This window comes from Pseudorasbora parva, chromosome 2 (assembly GCF_024679245.1).
Source record: "Pseudorasbora parva isolate DD20220531a chromosome 2, ASM2467924v1, whole genome shotgun sequence".
Taxonomy (NCBI): domain Eukaryota; kingdom Metazoa; phylum Chordata; class Actinopteri; order Cypriniformes; family Gobionidae; genus Pseudorasbora; species Pseudorasbora parva.
Window position 1 is genome coordinate 44939057 of NC_090173.1, and position 12751 is coordinate 44951807.

Here is a 12751-nt window from a genome sequence, read left to right on the forward strand (position 1 = left end):
TAAAAATTAAATGATTTAAAGGGATAGTTCACCCAAAATGTTTAATTGTGTCATCATTTACTCACCCTCAACCTGTATAAATTTCTTTCTTTTGCTAAACACAAAGAAAGATATTTTGTAGAATGCTGTTAACCAGACAGTTGGTGGGTCCCATTGACTTCCGTAGTAGAAAAAAAAATACTAAGGAAGTCAATGGGACCCATCAACTGTCTGGTTAACAGCATTCTACAAAATATCTTTCTTTGTGTTTAGCAAAAGAAAGAAATTTATACAGGTTGAGGGTGAGTAAATGATGACACAATTTAAATTTTTGGGTGAACTATCCCTTTAAAAACAGAAGGATTTCAAAACTGAATATTGTTTTTCTCCAATAATGTTTTTTTTCCATAACTATTATTCTTTTAAAACTTGACCTGGACTTCCTGGGCTTGAGTCTTCTACCCTGTAGAAGAAGAAATTCATTATTAATGTAAAAGTTTAAAAGTAAGACAGATGGGTTGATGAAATACACAAAGTTTTAAATCAATATTAGTATTTTTTATATGCTTTGTTGGTGGTTTGTGGAGTAGCATCCCCCGGGGCTGATATTTTTTTTTTATAGCTTTAAAAAAGATGTAAAATGTAAATTTATTTTCGTTAACACAAACTGTAACATCTGTAAAAATAACAACCTATTTTTAAAAGATAAAATGTAAATATTATTATGGAGTTGCAACTCGACTCTTATTAGACAGAATTGGTTTCTGTCATTTGCCATTACTTTAATATTTAATGACTGTCTACATGAATATTATAAAATTGTACATGAATATCCCACATTTCTGCCACAATACCATGTTTGCAGTTAGTGATACAACAGTGAAATTTATGTTTGTGAGTTCTGAATGGAAAAGTATTCTAACTGGCTGGTGTTGTCACACAATGTTCCTCCTGTTTTTCATGTCAGTGTTGTTGAATCACCTTGTGTTGACGCTGTAAAACTGCCTGATTTGAAAATGATGCTTGGCAGGCCTAAAGGGATAGTTCACTTTAAAATGAAAATGCTATTATCATATACTCAACCTCAAGTTGTTTCAAATCTGTATGAATTTCTTTCTTCTGCTGAACACAAAAGAGGATATTTTGAAGAATGTCGGTAACCAAACAGTTAACTGGAGCCAGTGACTTCCATAGTATTTTTTTTTCCTACTATGGAAGTCACTGGCTCCAGTTAACTGTTTGGTTACCGATGTTCTTCAAAATATCCTCTTTTGTGGTCAGCAGAAGAAAGAAATTCATACAGGGTTGAAACAACTTGAGAATAAATTTTAAAGTGAACTATCCCTTTAATAGACAAGTTGCTGGCCACCCCGGACTTTCAATCACCATTTCAAGGTATTCAAGGTAACAATTAAAAGTCTCACCTGGAATTAGTTGTTCTGCCAGTCATACTCAATGAAGTCCCTGTTGACCACCTTCCCAGTTTGTCTGCTAATCTGGACCTTTGAATTGCACTCGCTGTGCTCTGGGTTAATTCTGACAAAGAATCTGAAAATAAAAACATTAGGCTATTCAGTACCCTATCCAAGAAAAAATACCTCTTTTTTTTCTATTGGATCAGTAACTACTAGAGATTTTTGGAATGTAAGTGCAAGATGCTTTATATGTGAAGTAACCCTTAATATTGGCATCTATTGTGTATGTCGATTGCTTGGATCTTACCGAGCATGATGAGTCTGGGAGTGTTTGGCAGGAATTCTGAGCCTCAGCGTTTGCTTGGGTGGAAGTTCCTTTTAACACAAAATAAAACGAAAAAACACTTTTAGAAATCACAAGTTCAATATTCATAAGAGAAAGTGTGTGGCAATACTGTAAAAAATTACAATTTCAAATATTTTTTTATTTAAAGCTAACGTAGCTACTATTTAATAAAATAAAAGACGTTATAAATGTAATTTCGCCAGATAAGACAAATATTAATACAATATATGCTCCCAAAAGTCGGGAATGGCACTCTATTAACAATCTAACGTTATAGTTTCTGCAGCTTGAAGGCAATTAAGTTCAGAAAAATCATGAAATTATTAAGAATATGTTAAGTAACGTAGCTTAACAGATAACGTTACCTCTAGCTGGCTGCGTTTTCTCGGCCCGCTTAACTTCAATGTCTGATGATTCCTCAGGCGGCAACAGCAAGCAAGAGAAAGGAAACGAGAGATTATTAAACGGCTACCGCGCCAATAAATACAAAAAAATTCACCATTTTAAATGAATGTCATTTCCTAATGCTAACGTTAGTCTTTAATCAAATTAAAGACGTTAAAAATGTAATGTTGCCGGATAAGACAAATCTTAATACAGTACAGCCCATGCATGCTCCCACAAGTTTAAATAGCATTTTACCAATCTCGTTTCTGGGGGGTTCCATTCAGAAAAATCATGATTAATCACTATGAAAAATATGTTAAGTTAGGCCTAACGTACATACCTCAGCTGCGTTTGCTTTCAGCTCGAGACCGTCGAGAGTCGGCAGGCTTTGGCTCACTGCCTCACGCGCATGTGGTGACAGGAAAAAAAGCGATCACATTATGTGACGTATCTGCACCAAAAGAGATCACATACACAATTTAATTTTTATTTAACAATACTATCCTTCTATAAATTAATGACGTTATCAAATGTTGCCAGACTAGAAAATATATCGAAATCATGCAGAAATATTTGTGGAAATAAAATTATAAAATGCACACACAGCATGAGACGAGTTTACTAGAAAGTGTGCCGCTCATTACTCTTTTCTCTCTCAGTGCACTCTTAAAGTTGAACAAATAGTTGACTTTACAAGAGTCATTATGCATTATGTTACCTTTCTGAAGTAAAAATTCGGATGAAAGTGGGGAAGCTTTCTCGTAGCTTTCCTTGGCTGAAAAAAAAAATCTTCTAGAAAATGCTGTATTGTGATTCACAGGAGAGAAAAAAAATACTGTAGAATTTACCCGCCATTGAAAAAAGACCATGATGCTTTGCAGATCTACAGCAACATGCTGTATACAGGTTCTACAGTAAGTATTTGCTCATTTTACAGTAATAATGCTGTGAAAACTACAGAAATTGGTTAGTGTTATTAATAAACTTTGCACGCTCAGACAGCAACAGGTCAGCGCATGCCCGTCAGTCAACAATTTCAAAAGAAGTTAACGTTAGAAGACGAAGACTACTGGTAAGTAAATAAGTAAAAAAATATTTTTTAGTAAAAGACGACGCGGATCATGTGTCGTGACGTGCTTCAGGCCGGTTTACTACACCAGTAGAATACAATTCTGAAATTATGGTTTCTAGTTTTGGTGTGCCACCCCAAGATTTTAAGTGGCCCCATCTGGCCACCCCTATGAAAAATGTCTGGAGGCGCCACTGCCATCACTCTTGCCAACACCATCATAGCTTACAAAGAATACAAAGTTCACCAACACACCAGACCTGTTGGTTATTGGAGGATCTTCTATTTCTGGTCTGTTAAACGCAATAGCCATTTTGCAATGAGCGTTCAGCGTGTACTGAGTAAGCGAGCACCTGACTGAGCAGTCTAAAAAATATTAGTTTTTTGTTTTTTTCTCTTAGTCAGGGGCATTGCCTGTTACGTCGTTTTCGGCTTCCTTGTTGAACGCATATTATATTTTACATACTTTTTTATTTTCCAAATCTAATTAATTAGACCAAGAACCGTTCGGTACATAATGCGTACCGCGTACCGAACCGAAAGCCTCGTACCGAACGGTTCAACACGAATACGCGTATCGTTACACCCCTAGTAATTACTTGAAAACCTTTTACTTATATTAAGCAATTGCTTATTGCTGTGGTTTACTTTTAAGATGTTGGTCATATTTCCCACCCCAAGCGATCGTGTTAAAGATAGATAGCACACAACTGAACCAGCCTTTTTTGTTTTTGTTATAGGCCTACCAAACAAGATTCATGCATTTTGTCAGTTTTATTGCCATATGTGACTATTGTGCATCTAACATAATAATATGGTTAATGTTGCATCCTAATTATATAAAAAAATAAAAATGTTTGCAAATCTATGGAAGTGAACACCACAAAATAAAAAATAATTTTGGTGTATATATATATATATATACTCACTGAATATGCTCATATATTATATATATATGGGCATATTCAGTGCCCATATATATATATATATATATATATATATATATATATATAGGGCCGTTTCTAGCCTTTCTGGCACCCTAGGCAAGATTCATATCTTGCACCCCCCCCAAGATTTTTTTTTTAGTAAATATGACTTCATTATTTCATGGCCATATGTAGCCAGGTTTATTATCAATGAGATCACAAATGTTAGGGGGGTTTGGGGTCATGCTCCCCTGAGAAAATGTTGATTTCTATGATCTATTATGTGTATTTTAAGATGTTCTGAAGGCCAAAAAATTAGATAACAATAGCTTGAAAACCATGTCACTCGGCGCCGCTGCGGATTGAAGAACACAGTGACACAAAGACTAAAAGACGGGACGAAGCCGTAGCTTCGCTTTTTGTTCGCTTTTTGCAATGTTTTAAAGGTTAATCACATATTTTTTTAGGGGGGGCTGAGGGGAGGCATAAGTTCATTAAAAAAGGGCCTAGTGACGCCTATGGTTATGACAGTATTACTTGATTAATTTACACTAAACAGCTATCTCTGATGTAATGTTTTTTTTTTATTCAAATGAACTGCTATAATGTTCTGCACCTAAAATGAGCATGGCGTGTGGTCCGTCCAGTACTAATATTAAGTGTAATGTTTTGCTCAGCGTTATGATAGAGCGACCAGCTTAGTAGAGAACAAGTAACCAATAAGTAGGCTAACATACCTGTATATTTCGCTTTCTCTTTTATATTTCCTCTTTTTGCTTTTTACTATACTGAGCCCCTGATGGCTTTGACCTCTTCATGATGATGAAACTAAAGCACGGATGACGACGTTCCCTGCCGCCCTCTACATGATCTCATTTCATTACAGCAGAGCCACTATCACATGGCGATTTCACTCTAATAATCGCAACTAAACATAATGCCTCGAAATAGCAAAATTACGAAATATTAATAATAAAATATATATGAAATAACTAAAACATCTTGTTGGCGCCCTAGGCGACTGCCTAGTTTGCCTATGCCTAGAAACGGCACTGCATTTAGATAAACAGGTGTAAAACACTCATTTTATGAGGTATTAATATTAAATTTGAAATTGGGTTTGGTAAGGCTTCAGACTGTGATCCCATTGTGTTTTCCAGCTAATAGCTACCAGCTATAGTTATCTGCAGGCATCTTACAAAAAAAAAGTAGGCAGAATATTTTTTTTACATTTTTCAGTGAGTTCAAAATTATATTACTCAATACCAGTAAGACTTACAGTGATTTTGACAGTTTAGGAACAAACCTCAGAGTGTCACCTTTTAAAAGAGACCAAATCCATGCGTTTAATTCAATCCATGCGTTTAATTATTAATTCTTTTTATCGATACCCTTGGCAGGTCTCCACTTCCTCCGGTGGCTGACCTCACAGGGTGAAACATGTAGCTGTCACTGGCATCCCCTCCTTTGCACCCCTCATCCTGTGTAAGAGAAATGTATTACTCGGCTTTTGCCCTCACACATAAACTCACAAACATCTAGAGCCAAGCTTGCCAGGTTTATTCACCAGCTCACCGCAGTTGACAAAGCAAATATACTCCTTGCCAGAGCAGCCCATGAGAGGTAACAAATGGTTCCTGGCTTCCCCGTAGAGCCCCACTTCTCACTGTCCACATCGCCTCAGCATATTTTCTTTGTATTGTGACAACTCAGCACCCAATAAAACACGAATGCAATTCTGTTGCCTGCAGCTCAGGCGGCTCCTTATAGAGTTAATGGTGCACAGAAAGTGCAAAACTAAACTAAACAAACTAAAACAAATTGGACAAGTTTTGTATACTATGACCAATTCATTATACAAGGGGTTTTCAAACTTTTTGATGCCAAAATATGATGATCCCCTAGTAAGAGACTGAAAATATACTTTAACGAAGTAAACGTAATTCATTACTACCCACCTCTACATAAGTTTCTCTGACTTCAGGCCCTGAAGAACTCCCTGCTGAGACGTTGCTGAGACGCCGATCCCTTGTCATCTCCATCTCAATCACAGCGTCCATTTCCGCATCTTCTTCAGGCCCTGAAGAACTCCCTGTTGAGACGCTGCTGAGATGCCAATCCCTTATCATCTCCATCTCAATCACAGCGTCCATTTCCGCATCTTCTTCAGGCCCTGAAGAACTCCCTGTTGAGACGCTGCTGAGATGCCAATCACTTATCATCTCCATCTCAATCACAGCGTCCATTTCCGCATCTTCTTCAGGCCCTGAAGAACTCCCTGTTGAGACGCTGCTGAGATGCCAATCACTTATCATCTCCATCTCAATCACAGCGTCCATTTCCGCATCTTCTTCAGGCCCTGAAGAACTCCCTGCTGAGACGCTGCTGAGATGCCAATCCCTTATCATCTCCATCTCAATCACAGCGTCCATTTCCGCATCTTCTTCAGGCCCTGAAGAACTCCCTGCTGAGACGTTGCTGAGACGCCGATCCCTTATCACCTCCATCTCAATCACAGCGTCCATTTCCGCATCTTCTTCAGGCCCTGAAGAACTCCCTGCTGAGACGTTGCTGAGACGCCGATCCCTTATCATCTCCATCTCAATCACAGCGTCCATTTCCGCATCTTTAGCCTCCTTATTGCTGTCCTCCAGGTGTTTCATCAATACGGCCACCACCACATTAACCAACACTAACTGAGCCATCAGCACAAAGGTGACAAAGTAGATGGGGGAGATCACAGGCAGATAAGTGAAGCATTCCTCAGATGAAGGGCAATCTCGCAGAGTGTCCTGTACATATGCAACATGTTAATGACAAACCTGCACCTGAAGGTGAAACCCATTGAAAAACCTCTACTGCACTGTAGTACCTTCATTATGCCACTCCAGTTATCCCCCGTCGACACTCTGAATAATGTTAAAAAGGCCATCCCAAAGTTCTCAAATGTGGCGTGTCGACTAAGTCCTTCACATGGATAGCGGTCAGAGCATTCTAGATAAAAATATTGGTAGACATAGTATAACAAGAGTCAAACATTTTTAAACATCTCACAAAAAGCATCATCACTGAATGTGTTGCTAAAAATGAAGGTAACCTGACAGGGTCCTCTGTATTATCATTAAAGAAGCAAATGAGCTGCAGACACGCCCCCAGACATGTCTGACACAATAATTAGCATTGATTTTAATGTTGAAGGCTAATGAAAGTAATTAGAGTGCTTGCCCTTTAAGAGAAAGAATAATCCTGTCATTTGTGTTCTAGAGGCCTCTCGCAGGGATATAAGTAGCATAGAAATTTCTCTTTGAGCCTAGAGGCTATCTCACAAAAATGCTACCATTGCAGAAGCAAACTCTAAAGATCAGCGCTAATTTAGCTTCTTCCATTATGACAGTACTGTAGTTTAAGGAGAGCTAATTTAGAGCCCTAAAACTGAGAGAAACATTCCCATGGGGGCCAAATTGAAGTATTTCTGACCTAAAAATAAGAGTGTCAGAGCTCAGTTTGAACAGTGGGCAGGGTTGCATCACTGACCTAGTTTTCCAAAAAGCTCCACGCCAAGTGCCGCATAAATAAAGTAGAAGAGAATAAACAGCAAGCCCAGATCTCCCACCTAAAGAGAGGAAGTGCATTATCACAGTATGTTATTAAACAATCAATCATGGGGAGTAGAATTGTGTTAGAGATACTTTATCTCCAACTTATCTCTGTCCTCCCTTATGTTTTACATCTACACAAGAAGCCAAACAAATGCAATTGTGCAGTACCTATACATCTTTCTAAAACAAATTCACATACACACAACACGACAACAGCATACTTTATATAGTAAAAATATTCTGTCTCTGATATAAACTATATATATATAATGATAAGACAATATAATGATAAACATATTTACATAAATAAATCAATAGAATATAAATGTATAATAAAATACATATTTTAAAATCAAAAAATATTTTGATTAATTAATAGATTAATAAATGATGAATTAACAATGAAGGAATATAAACCCCCCCACAAAATTAGGTACCTGTGGTAAAGCTTGCTTTATTGTGTCCAACAGGGCTCTCATGCCTGTAGCCATCTTCAGAAGCTTCAATACTGTTGGGCAAAAGCGCAGAAAAACACATCCATTTATAACAGACCATACAAATACATTTTGTATGGTTTGTGAAAAAAATACGAAGCTAAAAGACTGCAGTACCTCTAGCTATCCTTAGCACCCTCATGATGCGGATGATGGTGGGGTTGATTGGCAGCGCTGAATTCATCTTGATCTCCTCCAGTGTGATGCCAATGATGGAGAGCAGGACTATGGCTAGATCCAGCTGGTTCCATCTGCCAACACATTAAAACATCATACAGTTAAAATACGACATCCAGCAACGAGTGTCATTTATCTAATCGGCGTCTGAACATTAAGCAAGCTGAGCAAACAAACCGTACAGATTCATAAGCATATTGTAAATACAACAACATACGGATGATTGCACCTGTACAAGTGCTAATGTGGGATTCATGACAAACAACAGGGATCATAACCCCTTTTAATTTAGCATGTTTCTTTTAACTGAAACAAATGATTCATCACAATACCTACACATGACATCAGACACCACATATTAAAACATGACTTAATCACACTGTCACGCTTAATTACAAAGGTGTTTTACAATGTGTTTAGAGAGGTTAGTGAAGTTGTCTTGTGATAATACTGTATACATAATTACATTTAGGGTTGAAATACTTGATTAGGTGTTGTTATTGCAGTTATATTCAGAATATTGGCTCAAAAAAAAACTGCAGATATGGATATTGTAATTTTAGGGTGCTTTCACACTAGCACTTTTGGTGCGATTGACATCAGAGTTCAATTCATTTGCAATGATGTGAACACTGTTCTCAAAACTGGGATGTGCGCCCACAAACCGTCCAAGTCCGCATAAAAAGGGTCATTGGGGATACGGTTCATGTAAACTCCGGTACAATTCACTGCTCATATGAACGCAAATGTACTAAAATCATAGAAGTGAACCGCTATTGATGATGTGCGATTCATTTGATAACACTGTGTTCGTCTGTGTTCTTCTCACTCACTTTCCTGACAAGCGTGACTGACTCACTGAAAGCAGAGAATGTATATCTAATTTCTGCTAGACTCCTGTGCTCTTTGGCATTCTCTTTGGCACATACATTCACGGCAGATAGATGCAAGAGCTGTTATGTGCTGATGCTTTGAAAACAAAGCCAAAAGTTCAAAAGGCAAAATATAAAAGAGGGGTGAGTACTGTTATGCAGTTTGCTGCCTTCTCTTGCGTCGTCGCTACTATGCAACAGGAGGGGTAAACAGCTACAGATTTGCTGATGCAATTGTAACGCGGTTCAGGCCCAAATAACATGAGAACACTGTAGCGGGGGCAGGGTGAGCAATCGAATTCAAGTTCAGAACAGGTAATCGAACCAAGTCTGAAAGCACCCTTGGGCGTTCACACTTGAAGCCTTTTTTAGAAGTTTTAAATTATAATCCTATGCAGTAAACCGTGTTTTCAAAAAAGTTGCCAATGCCAATGTCTTTTTCTGCAGCTTAGAGCGTCATTTCAAGTTGACAAAAGTTCAACTTTTCTGATACAAACGCCCTACGTCAAGCACCTTTTTGACAGCTGACAAATGGCATACGAGTAGCAAGACCTGACTCGTTTCCATAACAACAAGAAAAATGGAGAAGGTGCCGGTAGAAACATATTTTGTTTAGCCTAAAATATGCCACAAACCGCACATCATCCAACTGGAGCTTGTCAGTTTTCAGTATAATGTCATGTACCCATACATATCGTTGTGAACCGACATTCTCCTCCCTGTTAACTTCCAAAGCCAACGCAAGAGCCAATTTCTCTTTCTCAACATTTTGTATATCTGCACCACACAGCACTCTTGTTGCAGCTGTTGTGAGAGCAACAAAAGACGTCCTCGGCTGCTTTTTGGAACCAAACACTGGCAGGTCTTTTATTTTACTATGAAAATATTTTTTTAAAACTATATCTTCATTGTTATCTTTATAATTATCATTCTTGTGTACGATTTAGCAAATGGAGGGAACAAATTAGTAAAACTTGTGCACTATTTACAAAATTGAGGGAATGAAATAGTAAATTGTGCGCACGATTTAGCCTACTAGTTTTTTAATAGTATATATATATATATATAGATTTATTTTACAATCTTTTTATAAACTTCTTGATGTGACAAAGTCGTAGTTGCATGGACTGTCAACGGAGGGGCAGAAATCTCTCTGGTTTCATTAAAATACATTCGAACATGAATGAAAGTCTTAGGAGTTTGGAATGACATTAGGGTGAGTAAATGATGACATTCGTCAATTTTGGTTGAACTAACTCTTAAAGTACACATATTTTGATGGACATATTTTCTGTCTGATCTGAGTAACAGTCAGTCATGCATTGACCTCATGTCTTTGTTGGCTTGATTCAATAATCAGTGCACTCCATCTCTGAATAAAAATAAACATATGTTTTGCGCTACATAAAGCTGATGGAGTCTTTAATTAAAGAAATAATTCACCCAAAAATAAAAGTTCTGCCATCATTGCTCACCTTCAAGTTGGTCCAAACTTGAATTTGATGACTTTGAACTTGAACTTGAGTATGAATTTGTTTCTTCTACAAAATATTATATTTTAAAGAATGTCGGTAACCAAACAGTTGATGGACCCCATTTACTTCCATCGTATTTTTTCCCTTACTATGGAAGTCAGTGGGGTTCATCAACTGTTTAATAATAATAATAATGTGTTCGATTTATATAGCACTTTTCAAGGCACTCAAAGCGCTTTACATTGACGGGGGGAATCTCCTCAACCACCACCAATGTGCAGCATCCACCTGAATGATGCGACGGCAGCCATATTGCGCCAGAACGCTTACCACACACCAGCTGATTGGTGAGAGGAGACAGAGTGATGAAGCCAATCAGGAGAGGGGGATGATTAGGAGGCCATGAAGGACAGAGGCCAATGGGCAAATTTGGCCAGGTTCAACTATACCCCCAACTATATGGGGGTATAGTTCCCTATATTCTTCAAAATATATTTTGTGTTCAGCAGAAGACAGAAATTCATACATGTTTGGAACACCTTTTTTTTTTTTTAATTTCCTTTTTTAGGTGAAATATCCCTTTAACTTTTTTGGGTTAAGCACTTGCAAATTACTGCATGACTAGTTATCTAAGTAAACAAGTTTATCCACTGCACAAAGAGAGTCTATGGTGAGGGGACACGATTCCTCATAGACCTCCTTAAATGTACTTTAGTATCAGGATTAGAATAAGATGGCTTAGTAAAAAAATAAAATGGTAATGAGAATATAATGTGCAGTATGGCCAGTATAATACTGTAATACCATAAAGTGCACCCTATAAGCACTCGTGAATACTGATTTTACATCTAGAAACTTATTCTTCTATCCATACATGCCTCCATTTTTAAACTTATTTACAGGGTATTTACATTAGAGCCATAAAGGCAACAATACCTGTCCTTGAAGAATCTCTGAAAACCGAATGCCACAAGTTTGAGCAAAGCCTCAATAACAAAGACAACGGTAAAGGCATAGTTGCAGTATTTCAATGCCTCTTCAAGGTACTGTGAGAGATAGGAGCAAAGATTTCATCAGTTTTAATGTAGTATAATAAAGTAGCATATTGACACTTAAAACACATTTAATAATGCACAAATATAATTTTTTTTATAAATTGCAGGTGTTATTTATTTTAAAGATGAGCACAAACACTTTCCAAGCAAAATATTTGACAAAAATAAGTTTGCCACTTTAGGTCCCAAATGATTAAATGCAACTTTATGCAACGGTTAAGATATGCAACATTAGATAAAAAAAATAATCAAGATGTGATCCCAGACTCACCAGGGGCTGATTGAAATGCTCAACAGACATGGTGATCATGTTGATGCCGATGATGCAGGTGATGAAGACATCCAGGTAGTGGTTGGTACATAGTTTGTGGATGTAGAGCCGGGCTGGAGAGTAATCTGTATAGTACGGTCTCTCCTGGGCCTCTGTTGATACAGTCACACAGACAGACAGCACAGAACAGTTATTGCAGGGTAAATACAGATAAACCAAATCAATGATGCAAAAGGCACTGGGTGTGAGGGGACGACTGCTGCAGAGAGGACCAGAACTTTATCTTGCCATCACTGTGCTCTCCGTTTACAGTCCTCTCATGCAGCACTTGTGCCTTCATGGATTTCAAGCATGCTGCTTTGGTGAACATGCGGTTGTAAATATGGCAGTGTGTGGGAGAACATATGAAAGGACTAGCACCGGTGACTGGGTCATATTGAGTGTTTACCAAGGAGAGCTCAGAGGTGACTGTTTATCGATTAGTAGTACTGTGTGTGATATATTGGACATGACAGCAACCGTAAAATTGATTTGAGTTTGAATCCATCTTTCTGAGTCTGCCATAAATGCATGTTTAAAGGTAAATACCATATGCCAAGAGAGAAGCCTTTTGAGCTACTGAATATCTGAGTTAAACATGCAGGTAGAGCATAACATTAACATGAAACATCTCTCCCTAGCAGATA

The 12751-nt window shown here is 37.8% G+C and overlaps 1 protein-coding gene across 2 annotated transcripts in view; it reads right to left on the reverse strand.

Moving 5' to 3' along the window:
* Positions 1 to 289: 289 nt before the first annotated feature.
* The window catches only part of LOC137045063 (voltage-dependent T-type calcium channel subunit alpha-1H-like), a 55442-nt gene continuing 42980 nt past the window's right edge, over positions 290 to 12751 (reverse strand). Inside the window, exons 20-33 of one of the 2 annotated variants that reach the window (XM_067421532.1) lie at positions 12066 to 12217; positions 11676 to 11785; positions 8333 to 8466; positions 8159 to 8229; positions 7657 to 7735; positions 6995 to 7116; positions 6081 to 6914; positions 5514 to 5603; positions 2846 to 2929; positions 2468 to 2578; positions 2106 to 2147; positions 1702 to 1769; positions 1404 to 1527; positions 290 to 442 (exon numbers count right to left, since the gene is read on the reverse strand). In XM_067421532.1, coding sequence (XP_067277633.1) covers positions 2561 to 2578; positions 2846 to 2929; positions 5514 to 5603; positions 6081 to 6914; positions 6995 to 7116; positions 7657 to 7735; positions 8159 to 8229; positions 8333 to 8466; positions 11676 to 11785; positions 12066 to 12217 — 1694 coding nt within the window. In that variant the 3' untranslated portion in view covers positions 290 to 442; positions 1404 to 1527; positions 1702 to 1769; positions 2106 to 2147; positions 2468 to 2560. Of the gene's footprint in view, positions 443 to 1403; positions 1528 to 1701; positions 1770 to 2105; positions 2158 to 2467; positions 2579 to 2845; positions 2930 to 5513; positions 5604 to 6080; positions 6915 to 6994; positions 7117 to 7656; positions 7736 to 8158; positions 8230 to 8332; positions 8467 to 11675; positions 11786 to 12065; positions 12218 to 12751 lie in introns of both variants that reach the window. The other variant, XM_067421525.1, reaches the window with a different exon arrangement.